This window comes from Pseudopipra pipra, chromosome 25 (assembly GCF_036250125.1).
Source record: "Pseudopipra pipra isolate bDixPip1 chromosome 25, bDixPip1.hap1, whole genome shotgun sequence".
Classification (NCBI taxonomy): domain Eukaryota; kingdom Metazoa; phylum Chordata; class Aves; order Passeriformes; family Pipridae; genus Pseudopipra; species Pseudopipra pipra.
In genome coordinates, this window is record NC_087573.1 from 1,970,535 (window position 1) to 1,993,565 (window position 23,031).

The window sequence follows — 23,031 nt, forward strand, 5'->3', positions numbered from 1 at the left end:
GTACAACATGGATCTCAGTTTGGAAAACAGCCGAAAGTGCCTCCTCGTGGAGCTAATTCGGGGGTTGCATATACTCATGGTCCTGTGCCTTGCATGTTTATGAGCTGCCTCCCAGGATCTGGATTTCAGTGTGTGGAACCAGAAAGGATCTGTGTGTTCCTGTGCTGACTAACCCACCTACGCCTCGGTTCTTATTTGCAAGCAATATCTTGCATGGTTTGTGTTATCCCTGATAAAAGGGCCTGATATTCCTGGAAGCAACTGTTCCTGCATTCAGGTCAGTTGGAGCTGGGGAAGGGGTTGTGCCAATATTTGTCGGCTCTGGTGCCTGGATGCTGCCTTTTCACCCGGGAGTGGGGGATGCAGGGAGCCTGCAAAGGTGGGGAAAGCCTCACTCAGCCATTTTATAGTTGGGAATTCAAGCCCCGGGGAGCTGATGCTCTCCAGTGGTGGGGATGCAGCAATGGAAGCCAGGAGCAGACTGCAGGTCTCCCAACTCCCTGTCCAGTAAAGGGAGAACCAAGATCAAGACTGAGATGAAGAATGTGGCCCAGGGGAACTGCAGCTCAACCCTTTTCCTGGGGCAGAGCACTGGTGTGGGGAAGACAAGGATCTGCTGTTTCATCAGGTTAAGTTGGCTCCATGAACAAGGAGATGTATGGACAAGGAGGGTCAGGAGATAACTTTCCCAGCAGTGTTTTGATGGAAAGGCCTTTATTGTCACAATCCTTTCTCCCTCATCCTCCGCTTGTGGATGGGGAATTGAGCTGAGACACTTTGCAGCAGTGTGGCCTCTCAAATCTAGTTTTTGCCTGGCAGGGAGAGCCTGAGGCTGTGGCTTCCAGGCTGTGCCTCCCCCTCCCCTCCACCCTGCCATCCAGGCTGTTTAGGAAGGTGGTTTATCATGTAATGATAAAACTGAATTTCCGCCCTCGCTGTTGACTCACTCCCTGTCCCTGAGCAAAGCTCTTCATTCCTTCCTGGCCCTGGGTTTTCCCATCAGTCAAACAGGACAAGGACATTGCTCCAGCCCTCCAGGCAGCTCAGCTGCTCCTTTGATTGTTTAATAGCTTCAAGTGCAGGTGCTGAGCGGCCCCAGGAGTTGTGAGTTTGGGGCAGTTGGGAGGGTGGGGGTGCAATGACCCCCCTGCCCCACTGCCCCCCACGGTCACTTGGCTCACTTGGGTGCTGGAGGGGGACGTGACCTTGTTCTCCTCACTCCTGGGGAAGACTCCAGTGGATGCCACGGGCACGGAAGAACAAGGACTTGGATGCAATTTGGATTAGCTAAACATTAAGCTCTGGCCAGGTGGAAATGAGCACCTGCAGCCCCGGAGCAGCATTCCTGAGGGCCGGGTCACAGGATGGGTGAGTACCTGTGCCCAGGGAGGGACCTGGAGCCAGCCCTCCACCATGGCTGAGCTCCATCGATTCTGCTTTTGCCTGGAAAGAGTGTTCTAAAAATTGCCAGTCTTTCCTAGCTAAAGTAGGTGAAATATTTATAAACCCATCCTCTAGAGAAGACCTTTTGCGTAAGCACCGACTGCTCCGGCTTTAAAACCCGCGCCCTCCCCCCGCCCCGAGCCATCCTGTGCCTCTTATCTCAGGGAAGGGGCAACTTTAATTGCGTTTCTCTGGGAGGGTGACACCTATTTACGGGCGCGAGAGACCGCAGGGACGGCTGGCAGCAGGGGAAAAAAAACGAAAAAAAAAAAAAAAAGGAAAAAAGGGAGATTTCTGGATTTCCTTGCTTGGCTGTGCTCTCTGTTCCTGTAGTTTAATACCGCGGGGTGCGCTCACCACGCAGAGGGGTCGCCCCACTTTTGGAAAGATGATGCGGGAACTGGGAGAGAGGAGGTGGAAGAGGAGGAGGAGGGGGGGACACGCGATGCTTGGGATCCTTCCAGCCCCCGAGGGATGCTCCGGGGTCCGCCGGGGCGGCTCCGGGGGCGGCGGGGGATGGAGAGGGGCCCCGCTCCGCCCGGCCCCGGAGGCGGAGCCAGCGCCCGGCGCGGCGGGCTCGGGAGCCACATCCCGCAAAGGAGGAGCGGGGCCGGGCTCGGGAGCGGGGCGGCGGCGGGGCCGGAGCCCAGCGCCGGAGCCCATCACCGCGGCCGCCCCGCGCCGCCGCCCACCATGTGGTGGGACGAGCGGGTGTCGGCGCGGTTCCGGAGGAACCTGCAGCCCACCCTCACCTACTGGAGCGTCTTCTTCAGCTTCGGCCTCTGCATCGCCTTCCTGGGGCCCACGCTGCTGGACCTGCGCTGCCAGACCCAGAGCTCCCTCTCCCAGATCACCTGGGTCTTCTTCTCCCAGCAGTTCTGCCTCCTGCTCGGCAGCTGCCTCGGAGGGGTCTTCAAGAGGACGTAAGCGCCTGGCAAACTCAGCGCACCTCCCGCGGGGGGGAACCGGCTCCGCACAGACCCCCCTCCCTTACCCCGGCTCGGGGGCGGGCAGCTCCAGCTCCCCCCTCCTCCCCTTTCCCGGGATTCGCCTCCCTCCCGCCGGCTTTGCCGGGATGCTGCGTGGGAAAACCATTCCCGAGCGGAGCGACCGTGGGCGTCGCGGAGGGTCCGCAGCCCCTCTCGCCCGAGCGCTCGGAGGGAGGGGGATTCCCGGCAGGAGCCGCTCCCGAGGGTGCCGCTCTCCTCCTTGTGTGGTTCCATCCCCTGGGAGAGGAGCCGCCTGTTCCTGGAGCTCAGCGCGGCGATAGCCTTAGCGTGAAGTTACAGCCAGAACTTCCCGGGAGGGTGTTTGTTTCTCCTCGACCTCGATTGTTTACCGCAAAAAAAAAAATATTTTTCGAAGCGTGTTTTTAACAACCTCGGCGTCAGAAATCGAGGCATTTGTCGTGCTTCCCGGGAGTTTGGGCAAACACGTGGCGGGATGTGAGTGGGGGGCGAGGGCAGGGGCTGGGGGCGAGCAGGGAATTTGAGGGGCTGGTGAGAGACCCGGGCACGGCCAGCCACGGATCTGCACCGAGCCTTCCGTCCAGGATGTGTTTAAAATAAATAACCCGCGATGGCTCAGCCCTAAAGATCGCCGGAGAGGCGTTTGATTTGAGGCTTGGTGACAGTTGTGAGAATCAGCTGATTATTTACATTGTCGCCGGTCCTCCGGGTGGTGATGTAACGTGTCAGCTCCGCGTGTGTCTGATACCCACCCCGTGTGTACGGGCGAGGCGGAGCCGGGTGAATTTTTTTGCACGAATCCTTTAAAAATGCTCGTCGGGAAACGCTTTGTTAAACGTTTCTTGCGTTTTCGCTCCTGGGGAGCGGCGGCTGAAGGGGGAGGTGTTTGAGCACCTGTAATTTGCCGTCGTGGCACGTTGAACTGTCCTGGCTGGAGAGGCAGGAGCTGCTCCGGGGGGCTGTGCCAGGTGGGGTGCCCAGGAATGGGAACGGCACGTGGGAACGGGTCTGACACGGATCGGAGAGTGCTGGGTCAGCAGGCAGAGCCTTTGCCAGCCCCCGGGGCTGCCTCGCATATGTTTGAAGGAGCAGGGAAGGAAAATGCAGAATTGTTTCCTGCTGTCAGCTCCTACCAAAGCTCCGGGTGCGCAGATCCATTTGGGATTTTGTGCTTGGAGATTCCCAAACTTTTCACTCTGCAGCGGCAGAGGGGGAAGGAGTGTGTTCGCTGCGGAACCGGGATGTGTCTGGGGTTGCAGCCTCTTGGAGCACAGAGGTTTTGGGAAGTGCCTGTGAATCCCAGCTGAGGACTGACAGCCCTGCCAGGCAGGAGGGAGCAGTTTCAGATACTCGTGCTTGTGAGCACTGTGAGGGTTACTCACAGCCTGCCAGGGTACAAATGTGTGGGTTTGGATGGGAATATTAACTGTTCAGGCTCCAGGAGCTCCAGCACTGTCCCCTCTTCAGGGATGGATGCATTGAGCTGTCCCTGCTGCTGAGGGTTTCTGCTTCTGGGCCTTGCCGTGGGTTTATAAATCAAATTATGCCTGCCCTGGTGCCAGGCAGGGAGGAGCACTGGGCAGGTCATCTTTTCCAGTTAGGACATGGAAAGCTGCTCTAGAGCATCCCAAGAGCTGCCTGTGAGCAGCGAGCCAAGTCTGGCTGCAAGCTGGGTGTGATTCCTGATGCCTGAGGAACACAGGCTTTGGCTTTTGCTTAAAATATCTATTGGCCTGAGAGATGGACTCGTGAGGGACAGCAGCGTTGTCACTGCATTCTGTGGCAGAAGTGGGTGGTGGGACCTCAATAAAGTTTGGTTCCTCTGACCAGAGAAGGTGCTGAGTGCTGGGCTGTGGTCCCTGCTCCTGGCACTGGGGACATGGAGCATAATGATGGCACAAATCCCTTCAATAAGAGCCTGGGCTGCCAGAACCAGCTCCAGAATTCCCTCTCACGTGAGATTTTTTGGGAAGAAAAAAGTTTGTCGTTGTGAGGTTCCCTGAGGGGTGTAGAAATAATGGGTTTGCTCTGTGCTGGAGTCCTGGGTTTGCTGCTGGTCCCTCCTTTGGGGGTGCAGAGTCAGGGCTGGGGGGGAGCAGGATGTAGTTCAAGGGGTGTTGTTTAAACTCACCCTCAGGTTCACAACAGGCTGCTGCTCTCTGGTAACACCTGCTTGGGCTTTGCTGTTGTGACCAAGCTCTGCTTCAGGAAATACGGATTTTTCACAAGGTGTTTGCACGAGTGGGGTGGGGGTTGAGGTGGAGTGAGAGCCCTGGCTCAAACCCTGGTGCTGCCCTGTGGTTTTAGAGGCTCCAGGAGCACAGAGAGCCCTGGCAGGAGCTGGTGTCCCCTCCAAGGAACCCTGTGCTCCTCTGTGGGAAGCACCATGAACACTCTTGTTTCCTGGTATTCCCTGGATTCCCAGGAGCTCCTGATGTGGTGTGAGGCTGTGTTGGGTGGGAGTGCTGGGGGGACCTGAAGCCCTCCCTGGGCTCAGAAACCCAAGTGGGAGGTGAGATTTTTGGGTAATCCAGCCCTGAGTTCCCTGGCACTGCAGGCTCCAGGGGGGAGCTCTGTTCTCCTGCATCCCCTGCCCCTCTCCCTCTTGCTTCCCACTCTCCTTTCCCACGTTGTTGGATTTTGGGCCTGCTTGGTGAAGCTAAAATCACACTCCCTCTGTGCTGCTGTGCCCCACACACTGATGGCAGAAGCACCAAAGTGACTGAGCTCCTGAGCCCCAGGTGGTTGGGTTTTATTCAGAAACTGCATTTTTGTGTCCTGCCGAACACTTGCTTTTGCTCCCAGTGTTTGGGTCAGCCCTGAGCTAATCCCACTGGTGTTCAGCAGAGAAGAGGAGGGGACTGCTGGCTCTGGTGCTGTGCTGGAGCCCTGAGGAGGCTCCACTCACAGTGACCCCCACCAGGGCCTGGAGGGTGGATGAGATGGGACCCTTTTACTCTCCTTTCATCTTTGCCTCGGGGCACTCCACAGCACATCAGCTGAGAGTGCTGCCCCTGTTCTCTCCCTGCCCTTCAGGCTCCCACCTTCTGCAGGTTTCAGCTCCAGCATGTGGCTGGTGCACACAGGACACTTCTCCCTGCAAAGGAAAACCTTTTGTTGCTGAGAGAGCAGCCCAGTGACTTGTGCATGTCAGGCAATGCTCCCTGAGCCTGGCTGTGCTTCCTCTGGAGACAAGGGGACCTGAAGGCTGATGTGAGATAATCCCTGCCATGTCCTCACCTCGCCCCCTCAGGGCTTTGGGGTTTTAATGATCAGTTTTGCAAGTCTGAGTTAGCCTGATTATCATTTTTCTTCTTGATGTGAGTGGCTTAGAAAACGCTCCCTGGGGGCAGGGAAAATGTGCTTGGAGCTGAAGGGAGCCTGCTGCAACGGGAACAGCCAGGGAAGGAGAGGGGGAGCTTTGCTGGCTATGGCTGCAGGATTGGCTGTAGAACTGACCATCCTAATCCTATGGAGATCAGCCTAAACCTTCCCTCAGGCCCTGTGATGGAGCCAGGGCGTGCTCTGGGTGGTCCTGAAACAGAGTCTGTGGCATTCCAAGACTCTGCTGAAGTGGAGCCTGCCCTGGGCACCGCCACAGCTGGTGCAGAGCTGTGCTGGGCACGGGGACTGGTTAGTGATGGGGACACAGAGGTGTCAGAGACCAGGCTGTGGCATGACAGCAGGGCTGCTTTTTAAGCCCATGGGAGAGGTGAACTGGTTTTGCATCATCAAGACACGAGGTACTCTGGAAGTCAGGGGGTACCTCGTTTAAGGATGCTTTCAGAGGGGGTTGTGTCTAAAGGAATCCCTCCCATGGTTGTTTGGTGCCTCCCTGGGTGCTGAGCTGTGTCCTGCAGCTGCATCTTCGGCGTCTGGCAGCAATTTCTTGCTCCCCCCTAATGCCAGAGCCAGGGAAGGGGCAGCAGGGCTGTGTTCCCCCCTGGGCTGCTGGTGTTTGCAGGGGGGTACAACCGTGTTCTTAACTTATGGCTGGAAGCAGGAATTTTTCCCCATTGGGGCAAACTGAGGGGATATTTTTAGTGCTTATTAAGGCCACAACATCATCCACAATTAATGCCTCTCTCCAGTAAGGAAGGTGCTCCCCAGCCCAGCACAGGCAGTGCCGTGGTGGCTCCGCTGGGGCTGCGGGAGGGAAGAGGCATTTTTGGGATGTCTCGTGTGCTTTTCCCCGTCACTCCCGGCCTTGGATGCACCAGCTGCTGGTGCCTCTGCCTCTCCCTCCTGCTGTACCCTGGAGAGAGCTGCCTCATCTCTCCAGGCCCGAGGCTGCCTCTCTCTCATTTGTTAGCTGCTCTTGCTGCCGTGACTGTGCACATCTCACATCCCGCCCGGCTCCCGCCCTCCCCCAGAAATCCCACACTGGCTCCCCGCTTTGCTGTCAGGGAGCCATCAGTAGTCACAGCCTGGTGAGGTGCTGTCTCCTGCAGCACGGGCTGGCTGATGGGTGAGCTGGGCCAGGTTTGTGCCACCGGGCAGCAGAGCAGAGCAGAGGTGCCCTTGGCCCGTTTCCCCGCGGTGCTGTGGAAGTGCAGTGTCAGCAGCACGGGGAGGGTGCAGGGCCGAGTCCCTCTGGGGCTGCAGATGGATGAGGGCCACGCAGAAACACAGTGAGATGCCCAAGGCCAGGCCATTCTGGACGAGCAGGCAGGGCAGGAGGGGTGGCACCGAGGTGCCCAGCTGTGCTTCCAGCCTCTGCCTCCTTGTCGCCTTCCCCTGCCTGGCTGGCAGGGTGTGGAGCAGAAATGAGGGTGTTCTCCTTGCTGGGGATGTACCTGTGAGCCCTTTGCTGTGGACAGACCCACACCCCCCATCAGACCCCAATTATTGCTAATTACCAGCTCACTAAGCGGCTGCTGGTCATCACCCTCGGCTCCTCCAGGGTTTGTACCGTTCCCTCTCTGCTGTGCCTTTACGGTCCCATCTCTCTGCTGGTTCCAGTGCTTCGCTGTCTGGTCCCTGTTTCCTTCCTTCCTTCCTGCCTTCCCACTTGGCAGCTCCGGGGCCGCGCGGTGCCAGCCCGGGCGCTGCTCTCTGGCTCCCCCGGCTCCCCCCGGGAGCTGCTGCCAGACCCGGGAGGGGACACACCGCCTTTGCCTCGGCCACGCACGGCCCCGGGGCTCCTCTGACGGGGAGTGGCCGCAGGGCTGAATCCCACCTTGTCGTGCCGGGAGGAGAGGTGATGCTGCCGGAACACAGAGATGGCACAGGGCACGGAGAGGGAGCTGCAGTGGCTGCCCTGTGAGCAGGACAGGTCTGGGATGACACAGTGCTGTGGGTGCCAGCAGCTCTCGTGTGATACACGAGAGAGAAATGACCCAGAGCTGCTCAAAAGTCACAGTGTGGCCCCACCTGCCCGTGCCCACGTCCCTTGGCATTCCCAGATCTGCCCAGTTAGCGAGGGGAGGGGATTGTTTGGCCTGGAAACACACGGCCCGTGGGTTTGGAGGGATGGTTACTCAAAAAGCTGGGTGGAGGATCTGCCTCCTTGGGGCATCACCCTCCCCACAGGAGGTGGCAGTGCCCAGGGCTGGCTGTGGTGGTGATGTGGGGGCACTGGGGTGAAGGGTGGGTGGTATTTCCCTTCTCTTGTCAGAAGGGCACGTGCTGGAGCTGCACTGAGTTGGAGCTGCAGCCTGTGGGTGCTTCTCCTGCTAATTCCTGCCCTGGAGCTGGGGGCAGGGGGCAGGTGTGGTGTGGGTGCTGCTCTAGTGGTACTAATCCTGTCCTGTCCTTCCTCTTCCCCGCTCTCAGGTTGGCTCAGTCCTTGTTTGCACTCTTTGCCTCCTCCCTGGCCATCTCCCTGGTCTTTGCCATCATCCCCCTGTGCCACAATGTGGTGGTGCTGGCTGTGGTCATGGCTGTGGCAGGGCTGGCCATGGGGTGCATCGACACCATCTCCAACATGCAGCTGGTGAAGATCTACCAGAAGGACTCTGCCATCTTCCTGCAGGTGGGTGTGGGGTCTGTGCCTGCCCTGGGGCTGTGCTTCCTCCTCGGAGGGAGAGGAGGGAGGGGCTCTGCCACCCCCCTGCAGAGCAGTGACCCCGCTCTTCCACTCGTGGGTCTCCTCTCTTGCAGGCCCTTCACTTCTTCGTGGGCTTTGGGGCCCTGCTGAGCCCCCTCATAGCCGACCCCTTCCTGTCAGACACCAACTGCATCCTGTCCAACTCCACAGCCAACGCCTCCAGCAACCTCCCTCACATCCGAAAGTCCCTGGTGCCACACCACCCGGGCAACCTGTCCCACTACGACCTGCCCATGAAGGGCATGGTGGTGACCCGGGTCTCCTACGCCTTCTGGATCATGGCCCTCATCAATGTAAGTGCCTGGGATCTTGGAGTGCCCTGGGATCTTGGTTGGGAAGATCCCTGCTCCTCGGGTTTGTGGGAGGCTGTAGGGTTTGGGGGGTGCTGGTGCCTGTTGGGTGCTCCTGGGGATGGGGAGAGGCACGAGGATGGTTGTGCTGCTCCACAGAAAAGGTTCATTTTTTGCCAAGTGCCCGGGTTCCATCAGGGCAGGACTCTGCAGTGGTCAGACGGGGTGGGGTGGAGGGACCATCCTGCAGGGATTTGTCTGAGCCCTCTGGGAGCAGTTTGTACCTCCAGCATCCCCTGAGCAGGAGTTAGACCAGCAAACTGCACTCAGACCCCCAGGGTCTTCCTCCCTAGTCAGCTGGGGAGGAGCTCAGTGCTCTGGGGACGGTGTGTCAGGAGGGGGTTGTCCAAAACATTCCCAGCAAAGTGCCCATCAGTGAACTGAAAGCTTGGTCAGGGTGTCTCTGCCTATTTATTGTGTTTCCTGGTGTATCACAGCAGATGTAGAGGCCCCGTGGCCCTTCCTTTGGATTCAGTGCCCGTCCTCTTCCCCTGCCCTGCTGAGTCCCAGAGGGGATCCCCAGCGAGCTGCTCCTTCCTGCAGCCCCTGGGCTCTCTTTTAGAATCCTAGAATAGAATCACAGAATAATTTGGGTTGGAAGGGCCTAAAGATCACCTCCTTCCACCCCCTGCCGTGGGCAGGGATGCCATCACCACCCCAGGGGTGCCCAGGGCCCCATCCAACCTGGCCTTTGTTCCCTGCCTCTGGTTAATACCCAACCCCAGCAGGGTGGAATCCAGCTGGTCCCTTGCACAGCCTGGCAGGGCTGTGGCTGTGTCATGCCCATCTCCAGTCCCTCTGCAGCAGAGCTGCTGCTGTCCCTGCCCTGGCAGCAGGAGCCCTCCCAGCCTGTGTCTAATGGTCCATGGAGATGTGGGGTGATAAGAGCACAGCGTGTTGGTGCGGGGAACATCAGCCCTGCCAAGTGGTGCTGTTCGTGCCAGGGCTGATGCCAAGCCTGGGTATGGTTCCTGGATGGGAACCCCTGAGGGTGGGAGTCCTGGGGTGCCCCGAGGGCAGAGCAGAGCCCAGCCCCTGGAGCCCTGGCCATAAAATGCTCTGTTCTCTGCTTATGAAGATCTGCCAGGGCAGGGACAGCTGAGCTGGTGCCCCTTTGCTCACCTGGGGAGCTCCTGCAGGAGAAGTGAAGGGGGATCCTGCCAGAGGGACCTCCTGGTTCCTGCCTGCCCTGCAGCCCCAGAGCCTCCTTCCCCTCCCCTCTGAAGCTCAGCCCTTGCCCTGCTGCCAAGGCATGAGGATGTGTGGGTGCTCCTTCTCCCTGTCCCTGGATCTTTCACCACTCTGCACCGGGCAAAGGGAACAGGTTTCCTCGTGTTCCTCCCATTTTCTGAGAGTTCTAACTAAAACTTACCCCAGTGCACCTCATGCAGGGGCTTTCACAGCTCCCTGAGGGGAGGAGACCAGGCAGGTGAAGGAGCTGGGCAGGGGCTGTAATGAGCTTCTGTGCAGAAGTAGCAAAGAATGCTCTGCCTGGGAGGAGAAAGAGCTTTAATTACCTCCAGCTCTGCCTATGCCATGGGAAATGTGCTTTTAATTACACCGGAGCCTTATCTCCTTTGCCAGTCAGTTCTGGGCAGACTAATTTAGTTTTGAAGCAGCAGTTTAATGCCTGCTTTGAACCCCACAGCGGGTCTGAGATCCGGAGCACTGATGGTGGCTGCCAGAGCCCCTCTGTTCCCAGCAGTGTCCTGGGGGCATTTTGGGGCAGGATGGGCCCACAGGCTGTGCCCAGCAGGTTGGGAGCTGGGCTCGTGCATCACGACGTGCTCCAGTGCCATTTGCTCGTGTGGGTGGTTTGGGAGTGGTGTGCCCACACTGAATGCACAATTCCCACAGGCTGCAGGAATACCAGGAATACAGCAGGGAGTCTGGGGTGCTGGAGACCAGTTTTTGGGATGGGGGTTAAGGCAAACACAAATAGAGTGGGGGAGCTGGATGTGCACAGCTCTGGAGCGTGTCCCTGTGCCAAAGCTGTTATTGCCTTTCCCAAATCCTCACTGAGGGAACTGACTTTATTCCTTGTTTAAACTAAGCCAGCCCTGCTGGGGATGCTGAGCTCCAAACCTGCTGACCCTTCTTTGAGGTGTGAATATCAGGGGGGGAGATGATGGTGAGGGGTATTTAAACCCCCAGGGTTCCATAGAAATGGAAACTCAGGGCAGCAACTCTGTTTTAAAACGCTCAAACCCCCCATTTCCACCCCAGTTTTCGCAGGGCCGTGTGTATTCTGACAAGACACAAGCTGAAATGATTCATTTTGAGTTCTTGCTTTTTTTGTTTAAAGTGGAAGTGTCTCAATTTGACTCTGGCACCAGTGTGATGTGCAAAGCTTGTTGATGTCATTGAAGCAAAAATGGCTTTGCTTTAGTAAAAATTCAGCAGCTCAACATAATCAAAACAAAGGGCTTGGATGACTCCCCAGCCAAAATCTTTCGTTCTGAGAGAAAAAATTTCGCCTTTTCGTCCAGATTTGGAACGAAAAACAATATTTTAAAATTCAGTTTTCCCACAGAACGGAAATTTCATCATCCAGCCCGTTCCAAGGGGCTGGAAATCAGGAAAAATGTTCCTCTGAGAGGGATGTGTTTGTCCGGAAGGTGGTTTCCCAGGGGAAGTGTGGGACACTCCATTGTGCTTAGGTTGCTCCAGAGTAGCCTGGATACAATAGCAGGGAATGATCCCGTGTTCCTGGGGGATAGAGACCGAAATAGCAGCTGGAGGGAAGGAGCTGGATTATCCCCACATTGTCTGTGGGATGCAGCAACTTGTTGAGCTCATAAGGGTGGTTAAAAGCTGCCAGGGGAAGGAAAAACCCTGGGAATTTGGCAAGTGGAGGCTGGAGTGTTGGGTCCTGCTGCCTGGTTGGTCCTCTGGCTCCCTCAGGCTCCTGGTGGGATGCTCAGGTGCCCCTCTCCCCCCTTGGAAAAAACGAAAACCTGCTGAAAAAGGCAGGAAAGCAGCAAAATGAACCCGGGCAGAGAGTCTGTGAGCAAATGCCAGCTCAGGAGGGGGGGCTGGTGGGAGATGGGACTGGGGGTGCAGCTTGGTGGGGTTGGGGATGGTGTGGGACACTGTGGGCTCTGCAGGGTGGTGCTTTGGGGACCGGTGTCCTTGTTTTGGGGTTTGTGCTGTGGCTCATCTCCTTTTTCTGGCTGTTTGGGCTCCCTGCAGGGTTTGGGGAGCTCTTTGCCTCGTGCCAAACAGCCCAGACACAGCCAAGGGTCATCCCCAAGAGAACCAAAGCTGCTTTAGGAGCTGAGTAACAGGATCCTGCCTGGATAAACAGGATAAACACAGTGGCCCTGCTTGTGTCCCAACTCCAGGGGCCAGCGAGGCTCATCCTCACCACCCAACCTCCCCAGCTGGGGATGGGGAACTGGGGATGGGGAGAGGGGCTCAGCACCAGCTCGTGGCAGTGGAAGGGACAGTCCCTGAGCTGTCCTTGTCCTGCAGTCAGGGCAGGCTGCTCCTCTCCAGGAGGGATTTATCCCTTTGCTTGGTGAGACCTGTGTTTGCTCTTCTCCAGCTGCCCGTGTAAGAACTGTGTTCGTGCTGCTCCCTCCCCTGTGCCCACCCCAGATCCAGGGCTGGACCCTCCCGTGGGCCAGGTGGTCCCCCAGGTGAAGTGCCAGAAATGGAACAAAAAAGGCACCTAAAGCTCTAAAGCAAAAGGGACCTGCTTGCCCTAGAGATGAGGGTGTGGAGAGCAGGGATACACCTCCGGTTTGGGAATTGAGGATTCCCAGACTGGGTCCCTTTTCTGTGGAGACACCAAGTGCTCCTGAAGTCTGGAAGTGCCCAGGGCCCTTATCTGTATGGCCAGTCCCTCTGCGTGGGTAGATTTTGGGTTTTTTTGCAAAATCTGCAATTTAGAAGAATAAAAATCTGGTCCTGACCTCCGGAAGGATCAGAACTATCAAGCAAATGCGTTTTTCTTCCATGGGACCGAACTAACTGTTCCTATTCCCATTGTTCCCAGAACAATGAAGACTCGTAAATGAATTGAGGGCGAGAGAGGCGGGGTGGGGTGTGTGTGTGGGGGGGAATTCTCCATACATTTAAATCGTGCCACGAGCCAACAAAAGGCAGGAAATTTGGAGCTGGAGCTCACACTTGCTCGCAGACATGTAGAAAACAAGGGAATGAGCTGTCACTTAGGATTTCCTGGCTTTTTTTTTCCCCCCCAGCCCGTGGCAGAGTAAACACCGCCGGGTTGTGACGGCGAGGGGCAGGACAGCTCCCTTGGCTTCCCTCTGCTTTCTCACAAAAAAAAAAAAAGAGCAATTCCCTCCGGGCTCGGAGGCACCACCGAGTCGTGGGAGCGTGCAGGGAGCAGGCTCATCCCCCGGGAGCACCAGTGCCAGGGAATCTGGTGCTGTGGCTGCTGCCTGGTGGGTGCAGAGGGCAGGGACGAGCCCACGGTGCCCGGGTGTGTTGGCAGCGGGCAGGAGGGGAATGTGGGGTGGGACTGCAGGGAACGGGGCTGTCCTGTGCTGGGAGCATCCCTGGACAAACGGGGGGCTCTCAGGCAGCCCCAGCAGTGCTGGGGGCTCCCCTGTCCTCATTCCCAGGTCCCTCCTGGGCCAGAGGGGCTCTTTGGAGTCGCTCAGCTGTAGCTGAGCTGTCGCTGTTGGCCTGGGAACCACGAGCTCATCTCTCAGGAGATGCTGAGCAACCTCTGCTAATGGCTGGGGCTGTGTCTTGGAGCAGTTTGCTCTTCCCTCGCAGACAATTCCAGCCACAAAAGGTCTCCCGTTAGAACTTCCCCCGGGCAGGAGCTGCTCTATTGTTTTATTCTTTGGGCAGAAGTGGCCAAATGTTGGACCCTGGAAGGTTTTGGTGCCTCCTGAGGTTTGTATTTCGGTGCCTTCTGTTCAGTGTCCCTGTTCCCAGTCCCAGGTGAGTGGTTCCCATCCCACAGGACTGGCTGGAGATGCTCCAGCAGATCAGGATTTCTCTCCACTTGCTTTATTTCCCCCCCTGTCTACGATCTCCCTACAAGCTCCATCCCTCCCACAGTGGCTCCTTCCCCTCACCTGCCATTCCTGTACCAGCTGGGTCACCAGTCTGAGTTGGGAAACCCTGCACAGAAATTACATGTTATTACATCAGAGCACAGAATAAATAACCAAAAGTGTTTTATGGGTGACTTTTGTTTCAGGCTCACTTCAGACTTTTCAATGAAATATAAATGTGTGTGGATAAATAAAATAAATATAGAATATATTTATAAATATATTTATAATATATTTATCTATTTATATATATTATATATAAATATATTTATAATGTATTTTTATAAATATATTCAGTATATATTATAAATATATTTATTATGCATTTATTATATATTATATATTATATATATTTATAAATATATTAAAATAAATTAAAAATAAAATAAATGTAAAATATGTTTATAAATATATTAAAATAAAATAAATAAAATAAATAAATAAAATAAATATTAAATATATTAAAAATAAAATTAATAAATAAAATAAATATAAAATATATTTATAAATATATTTATAATATATTTATATATTTTTATATATTATATATTTATATATTTACAATGTATTATTATAAATATATTTATTATATATTATAAATATATTTATTATATATTCACTATATATTATATATTAGTTATTATATATTAAATATTATATATAAAATATATCTACAATATATTTATAATATATTTATCTATATATATTTCTATATTTCTATATTTATAATGTATTTATATAAATATATTTATAATATATAATATATAATATAATTCTATATAATGTATTATATAATATATAATATATAATAAATATATTTATTAATATAAATATGTTTATAGAATATAAATATGTTTATAAAATAGAAATAAAACAAAATAGTGTGGATACAATAAAAAGCATTTAAGGCTTTTTATAGTCAGTTGTCAGCCTTTGCTTTTGCTCTTGGGGGGCACCTCCTTTGTAGCTGCCGGGCCCGGGTGTTGTGTGTGCCCGGGTGTTGTGTGTGCCCGGCTCGCGGTGCTCAGTGCCCGTGTGTGCCCGCAGCTGCCCGTGCCCATCGCCGTGTTCCTGCTGCTCTACAAGGAGCGGATGGTGCCGTGCTGGAGCGGCAGCAGCCACCCGCTGCTCTCGGCGGACGAGCTGGCCCTGGAGACGCGGCCCGGGGACAAGGACGAGCTCTCCACCCCCGCGCAGAGACCCCCGGCAGCTGCAGGTGAGCCCGAGCCGCTCCCACACACGGATTTTGGGGGGAAAAAGCCACCTTTGAGCGTGTCTGGGGTTAACAAGGGACATCCAGCGCTATTGTCTGAGGAGGGAACTCTCCAAAGTGTACACATGAATCTAATCCAGGAGCACTCAGACAATCCAAACAACCCATTTGGTGCCCAATTACCCTCAAATTAGATGGAAGCCCTGAACAGAGATTAGAATCCTAATCCTAATTAGAACTCCAGCCTGTGTTTCTCCTAAAACTAACCTTGGGCTACCTTTAAACACACGTTGTGCCCCTTGGTTCCCCCTGGTTCGGGGTCAGGCTGTTCAGTTTAAAAATGGCCATTGTGCTGCAGGCACTGATTTTTATGGGAAAGGAATAAGGCCAGTGCCCTTGTTTGAGGGGGGGAAAGTTAAATCCAGCAACAGTTTGCTCTTGAGCTTGTGACTACACCCTGCTTTGGGGACAATGGTGACATTGTTCTTTGCTACCCAGGAGAAACATATCAAAGTAAATTCTTTGGTTAATTAGTGAATCTCGGAAGTAAACATGGCTTAGGGCTGTCAGGGGAGTGTTCAGTGTTGTTTCTGGAGAGATGGCTCTACCTGGGCAGTAAAAGGGAATTTTAGGGAATGCTTGAAGGTGGGGGCAGTGGAGATGTGCTGCAGGGAAGGGTTGGGGGTGTCCCTGATGGAGTGGATTCCCTGCTGTCTGATAACACCTGATAGTGTCCCACAACCCCCTGGAGCTTCATGTTCTTCAGATCCCCATCGTCCTCTTAAATGCAGCTGGGATTAACCCTTAGGGAAGGGGGAAAGCTGTAAACTCACTGCTGGGATCTGGGATCTGTGCTGGTGAAACCCCTCCTGCCCCACAGCAGGGACAGTTCCAGCCTTGCCATGCAGGAGCAAATCTCACCTGCACAGGACTCCACGTGCTGCCACCTCAATGCCAGCCCCTTACCCATCCCAGAGGAGTTGTGCTACAAGCACAAGGATGGGCAGGCTGGGAATTCCTGGGGCCCTCACCCCCAGCTTTACCAGGCTCTCAGGGGTCTCTTCAGCTGGGGTGACAGTGAGCTGTGGGTGTTTAATACTCTCTTTCCCAAAGCTGGCCTGCTTGGTTAAATATTATTTATCCCAGGAATTTGGGATAAACCCACTCCTGGGTGGGGGTTCCAGGGGTGAGGGGCTCTGAGTGCTGTGGTTGGGTGGGCTTGGGTTTATTGCCTGTCAGAGCAGGGCCAGCAATGTGGGGCCCTAAATGGGAAGAGGAGCACAAGCAGCTACAGTAAGAGGGGTGGCAGGTTCCCTGGAGAGCTGGGATCCCAATCTGTGGACAGCAGCCCAAAAACTCATCCCTCTGCCTGCTGAAAGCTCAGAGGTGGGGAAAGCTGAGGTGGTGCCAGCCAAGGTCAGCAGTGCCCCACATCCACAGTGAATCTGGGCACAAAACAAATCCCCACTGAGGGCTGGCAACCACCCAGACCCCCCAGCTGAGTTTGCTTTGCATTGTTTTCCACCAGGTCACGACGACTTATTGAGCTGCTGCCAAAGCAGGAACTTCAGAGGGGCTTCCTACACCTACTTCGCAGTCCACGTCACTGGGGCTCTCGTTCTCTTCATGACTGATGGGATTGTGGTGAGTTCAGCTGACAGAGGGGTCTTGTCTGAGCAAAGCTCTGTGGTTTCTTCCTCCCAAACCTCTTGGAACAGCCCAACCCCAGCACGTGCAGTGGGCTGGACACGAGGGTCTGCCAGGCAGTGGTCTGGGGCTCAGGATCATTCCAAGCTGATCCCAGCCAGGCTGATGTGTGTCCTGCTTCTGGGGAGGCTTTTTTGGCTCCTCCTGGGCTCTGGGGTGTTGCAGCTGGATTGCTAAAACCACTGAGCACAGCTGGGTTAGAGCTGGAGCTGTGTTGTCTGCTCAGCAGAGGTCTTGCTTCAGCCAAGAGGCAAGAACAGCTTCATTTTGATTCAGAAGAAATGGTGGCTCTTTGCTTGAGGGGTCTCCCGAGCCCCCAAAATCCACGCTGAGAACACGTGGGGCTGGTGTAGCCCTGCAGTGGCCTGGCAGCCTGGCCCTGGCTGGGGTTTGCTGCGTGTGGCATGTCTGTCCAGGCAGGGAAGGCTCTCTCTTGGCTGGCAAGATGCTGTTCTTTTCCTTTGTCTCATGGTAAAACACTGCTGGGTCTTAGCAGGGTGTTAATGAGGGTGCTGAGGTGAGTGGGGTTACACAGCAGCTGACAGGGATGGCAATGATCATCTTCAGGGATGATCAACTCCTGGTTCTAAATGTAATGTCTGGAGAGTATGGAATTCCAGAAGGACAGGGGAAGCCCCTGGGGGAGAGAGAATCTCTGCAGATAGAGCTCAGTGTGCATTTCTGCTGTTGCTGTTGAGGCTGGACTAAGGCTGAGTCCCGTGTTCTGCTTCTGGTGGAAGCTGCCAAGCCTTGGGAGCAGGTTCCTTCATGGCTCTCCACCCAGAACGAGTGAGGGACAGGTTAAATCCCCGCCCTGTGACAGGATGTTTTGTTTCCCTGCAGGGGGAGTACTCAGGCTTCGTGTACAGCTACGCCGTGGAGGAGCCCCTGGCCGTGGTTCACAAGGTCGCCGGGTACCTGCCCAGCCTCTTCTGGGGCTTCATCACCCTGGGCAGGCTCATCTCCATCCCCGTGTCCTACCGCATGAAGCCGGCAACCATGGTCTTCATCAACGTGGTAAGGCTGGGTTTAGCTGCTTTAGTCCTGGTTTAACCCCACTGTGCTGCCTCAGAGCTCCAGCTCCTCTCTGGGGCAGGTTTGCACCAGGCAGGACTGGACGAGGGGCCCTCCAGGCTTAAAACTTGACTGGGGAACTTTTCAGAGCCCAAACTCCTCGGTTAACCCGGTGTTAGAGCTGGGAAAGCGCCCAGGAAGGTGTCTGCCAGCCTCCTTTACTTTGCACACAGGGAGGTTAATTCCATGGGGAAGGGAAGGCAGATCATTCCATAAATTCTCTGCTTAGACTGCAGCAGTCGTCAGAGAAACCAGCGTGGTGTGAGGTGGCTTAAATTAGTGACACACATTCACTTGGAGAAAGGGGAAGGAATCCCTTCAGGAGGTGTAAGGACAACAGGGAGGGAGATGATCCCATTCCCACTTCTTAGGAAGAAGAAGAAAGGAGTGAGAAGGCATTTAATTTACAATTTATTTAACCCAGAAGTTGTTCTGGTGGGGAGTTTCCCAGCTAATACCGTGAGGCCGAGCACGGGGTGGTGAGAAGAGACATTTTGGGATATTTTGAGTAAAAATTCCCTTGGCTGGCACTGCCCCCTGTGCAGCGCTGGGAGCTGGCACTGCAGGGTCACACGAACGGCAGCTCCAATTCAGCTTCTTCGGAGCCCAAATCTCCCTTGAGCTCGTGCAAATGAGCCCCAATCAGAGCTGAGACAATTAATTCAGTACGAGCTGGAATCTCAGAGCTCCCTCTGCTGACTCTGCCCTGAGAGTTAATTCTTTGAGAGTGAGTTAAGTCTCATTCAGCAGTTAAATCTTACTCAGGTTAAAGAATTATTAGCGATTGAAATATCATGGGAGGAGCAGTACTACTGTATTAATTATTATTTTATTCAATGTTATGTATCGATATTTACACACCTTTTATTATTAATTATTATTTCCCAAATCTTCGTTTGCAAAGCCTAGCCACGATTAATTATTATTATTACAGCAATTATTTAAAATATTAAATATCAATAAGTATTTTTTCAGGTACAGTCTTAAGTTTCTACGTAATGAAGTTGAGATGTAAAACCGAGTTATGTTATAAATTCCTGCTATAAAAATATTACCAAATTCTTGAAAGCCAGATGGATTTTTTTTGTGCAGTGACTTTGTTTTCTCAAAGACTGGTCTTTTCTCAGCGTATTTTCTTTTCCAGGCAATTTTTCCTATCAGAAATAAACCCCAGAGCCTGTTGCAGCTCAGCATTCCTCTCACTCCACGTGTGTTTTTCGCAGGTTGGGGTCCTCATAACCTTCCTCCTGCTGCTGATTTTCTCCTCCAGCGTCGTCTTCCTGTTCGTGGGCACAGCCTCCCTGGGGCTGTTCCTGAGCAGCACCTTCCCCAGCATGCTGGCCTACACCGAGGACATCCTGCAGTACCAGGGTGAGCAGGGATTTGGGAACACCTCTGCCTGCTCAGATACCATCACCCCAAGCAGCTCCTTCCCTCCCCAGGGGTGCCCAGGAGGAGGCCTGGAAGCAAGAGCTGCTTTGGAGTTGTTTGTTCAAGCTTGGAGTCACCAACCCAGGCTGTAACAAGCCCTGCTTGGCTGGCTGATAACTTCCCCAGGCAGGGATCCAGCCTGGTTCCTGCTCTCCTGCAGCTTTAGGGATCTCAGGCTCACACGAGTGCTGCTTTAGGGGTTTTACAGGGAGATAAGTTTTGAAAACATCATCAGATGATCAGTGAACTGCAAACCAGTTGGGCAGCTGTCCCAGGAGGGCTCTGCCAACCTCTGTCTCAGGGGCAGTGAGACAGAAAAATGAGAATCTTTCCAGCAAGAAGCAACATCACCTCTGCCAACAGAGACAAGGGATAGGGAGATTTGGTTGGTTTTGTTTTTTTTTTTTGGCTTAAACTTTCCCCTTTCTGCACTGCTGCAGGTGAGCAGAGGCATTTTCAACGTTAAGTGGGGACGTGCACTGAGTATTTGGAACTCTTGTGTGGGGAGGTCCCTGGAAGAGCAGTTTAAAGCTGATCCTGCTGGTTGTCCCACCTGTTCCTTGCACTGTTTCCTTGCAGGTTGTGCCACGACCGTGTTGGTGACTGGAGCTGGGATTGGGGAGATGGTCCTGCAGCTGCTGGTGGGCTCGGTGAGTAGGCAAGACAGGGCAAAAAAACCGACTGGAATTTTAAAGTCAAAACTTTAGTCCTGGTTTTGGGGAAGAAGCACTGCCTGACCCTCGAGTTATCCCCCCTGGCTGAGGTATCTGAGTGCTCTGGTGATGTCTGTTCCCCTTCCCATTTCCCTTCCCACTGCAGATTATCCATGATCGGGGCAGCTACAGTTTCCTGGTCTGTGGGATGATCTTTGGATGCTTGGCCTTCACCTTCTACGCCTTCCTGGTGTTTTTCCACAGGATGTACCCCAAGCCCTCTCCAGGTAAGAAAGCACCAGCCCCTCAGCCCTGCTTTTGGAATGGAAGGAAGAGCAGCACCTGCAGCACCACAGAGCCAGGGCCCAGCACTCCAGCAAAATGCAAGGAAATGTTTATTTTTCTGCTGCTTCCTCTCCCCTTTTCCTGCTTTGACTTGCCCACAAAGCCTTGGCAGCCACAACCCGGGGTTTGCTTTCTTTTCTGTTGGAGAAGCGAGGGGAAAAGTAGGAATGGTCTGTGGATCTCAGAGAGAGAGAGAGAGAGACTGAACCAGCTTCCCTGTGCTGTTTCCTGGCTGAAATCCAGGGAACAAGTGGGTCTGCTATCCAAGGGCAGCTGTCAGGCTCTTGAAAAAAGCCTCACTGATAAAGGATTTCTTGCTTATCACCTCAGTCTGCAGAGGCTGTTTGTTTTTTTAAGCACCTCCTGCAATAGGAGCAGAGTAGGACAGGGAAAAACATGTCCAGGGTGCAGGAAAGGGGTGACTGGGGCTGTGTGGGGTCACACCTGGAGAGCTGTGCCCAGTTCTGGGCCCCTCAAGACAAGAAGGACATTGAGGGGCTGGAGCATGTCCAGGGAAGGGGATGGAGCTGGGGAAGGGGCTGGAGAACCAGGAGAACTGAGGGAGCTGGGGGGGCTCAGCCTGGAGAAAAGGAGGCTCAGGGGGGACCTTCTGGCTCTGCAACCCCCTGACAGGAGGGGGGACCCCCGGGGGGGGTCGGGCTCTGCTCCCAGGGAATGAGGGACAGGAGGAGAGGGAACGGCCTCAGGCTGTGCCAGGGGAGGGTCAGGTTGGACACTGGGAATTTTGTTGTGGAAAGGATGTTCAGGCAGCACTGGAAGGGGCTGCCCAGGGAGGTTTGGAGTCCCCACCCCTGGAGATGTCCAAGGATGTGGCACTCAGTGCTCTGGGCTGGGGGACAAGGTGGGCATCGGGCACAGGTTGGACTCGGATCTTGGAGGGATTTTCCAACCTCAGTGACTTCCTTCCATGACCAGTGCACTAAGCTCCTGTGGTGGGTGATGGAAAAGCACCATTCCTGTCTGGGAGAGCTCATGCCCACCCCCTTTAAGCTCAGTAGAACTGCACATTCAGGTATTTCATGTCCCTTCTGCAGAGCTGGACGATGCCTCTCCCGACAAAGCAGCAGTGCCAGAGGACACGGGGCAGTACCAGCGCTGAGGAAGTGGCCAAGCTCTACACAAGCAATAAACCATCCCCCCCCCCAATTAAGCATTGCTCTCGAGGATGATTTCAACATTTAATGACTGAATCATGCAAGTTCTCTGCAATCAAAAGCACATTCAACTGGGTAAGTGAGAATCAAGGAAACATCCCAAAAACACCGTGGCACGAGCTGCCAGTGGCACTGGGACCAGAAGGACTTTAAGTGCCACCTGAAAGGTGTGAGCAGAGAGGATTTCCCAACAGTTCCTCCTGTAAATGAACTTCCTTACCTGTTCAGGATGGAGGGTGGGAAGGAAGAGGTTCTCTCTGCTCCACCTGTGACTGAATGTCTCCTGGCTTAGTTAAGGAATTGAACAGATTATTTTTCTGGCCTGTAATGTACAGGAGCCCCTTGAATTTACAGCACAATACTGGATTTTAATTCATTTTTGTGCAACATGGACTCGAGTCGATGTCACCTCCATTCACCCTCCCACAGGGGAACAGTTCCACACTGTCTGTATTTGCACACTTGATTCCTGTATATTCCACACTTACAAACACCTTCACTAAGACAGTGTCTTACTCAGCATGCTCAGGCCTCTTGATTATTACAATCATTTGCTTTCCTTTTTTTTTTGTTTTGTTTTGGTTTTTTTTTCCTTTTTTTTTTTTTTAAAGAATGAGTTGTGATGGGTTTGTTTTGCTTTAAGTCAGTCACTTACTTCAGCTGCTGCAGTGGCAGTGTCCTTTAGGGTGGTTTTATTTCCAGCTTCCAACCGAAGCTTTCACCAGAGGTATTTGGGAGCCAGTCTCCAGCTGCTTTTCCTGTGCAATATTCTCATCCAGGTGCCTTGTGTAAGGTACTCTCATAGCCCACGCATGGCCTGCTCCAGCTCCGGGGGAAGGACTGGCTTTAGAGGAATGTAAAAGCTCCAAACAGCTCCTCCTTCAGTGAGTGATTGGACATGTTCTTCTTGCTTTAACTGCTGTATGTGGATGTACATATGTATGTGTGTATATAAAGCAGTGTTTAATTAAAGGTGATTGATTGCTAAATTCTCCCGTGCCTGGACTCGGGTACCTCCAGCTCTTTCTGGCCAAGACCATCAGCTCCTTCAGTTAACCAGTTTTTAAACTCAGCCTGAATTTACCAGCTGTTTTAATTTAAACTCTTTTTAGCATTTCTAGAAGCCCAGAGTGGTCTGGTTGGAAGGGACCTTAAAAGAACCTCTTATTTCACCCCCCTGCCACGGGCAGGGACAACTTCCACTAGCCCAGGCTGCTCCAAACCTGGCCTTGAATTTGGGTTTAGTTTCATTAGAGAATCCTAGATTAGGTTCTAATTCTGGGATGTGAGGCAGAGGGATGAGCTAAACCCAGAGTTTAACTGCATTTACCTGTTCTGCATTTGCTTCATACACTCACCTTCAGGTACAAAGTCACCTTAACTCACCAGCTCTTGAGGCTGTTTCCACAGAACCATCTGTGGGGGCTTGTGAAGATATTTTAGGGAAAAAACTGCTTGGAAAAACGGAAATAACCCAAAGAAGTTGTGGCTTCTCCATCCCTGGGAGTGTCCAAGGCCAGGCTCGATGGGGCTTGGAGCAAACAAGGTGTCCCTGCCTGTGGCAGGGGGTGGCACTGGATGATGTTT

The 23,031-nt window shown here is 53.6% G+C and overlaps 1 protein-coding gene across 1 annotated transcript; it reads left to right on the forward strand.

The window, feature by feature from the left end:
* Positions 1–1,944: 1,944 nt before the first annotated feature.
* MFSD4A (major facilitator superfamily domain containing 4A) lies at positions 1,945–22,433 on the forward strand. The gene is made up of 10 exons (XM_064635543.1): positions 1,945–2,366; positions 8,187–8,385; positions 8,514–8,753; positions 14,894–15,062; positions 16,588–16,703; positions 17,610–17,783; positions 19,064–19,211; positions 19,851–19,921; positions 20,091–20,211; positions 21,325–22,433. The coding sequence occupies exons 1-10, from the start codon at positions 1,960–1,962 to the stop codon at positions 21,387–21,389; spliced, it is 1,710 nt and encodes a 569-aa protein (XP_064491613.1). The 5' UTR covers positions 1,945–1,959; the 3' UTR covers positions 21,390–22,433.
* Positions 22,434–23,031: the final 598 nt, after the last annotated feature.

Coding starts and splice junctions, on each gene's coding strand:
- MFSD4A (XM_064635543.1), top strand. CDS start 1,960: ATGGAGAGGGGCCCCGCTCCGCCCGGCCCCGGAGGCGGAGCCAGCGCC. Junction 16,704..17,609: donor TCATGACTGATGGGATTGTG/GTGAGTTCAGCT, acceptor GTTTCCCTGCAG/GGGGAGTACTCAGGCTTCGT. Junction 20,212..21,324: donor GTACCCCAAGCCCTCTCCAG/GTAAGAAAGCAC, acceptor TCCCTTCTGCAG/AGCTGGACGATGCCTCTCCC.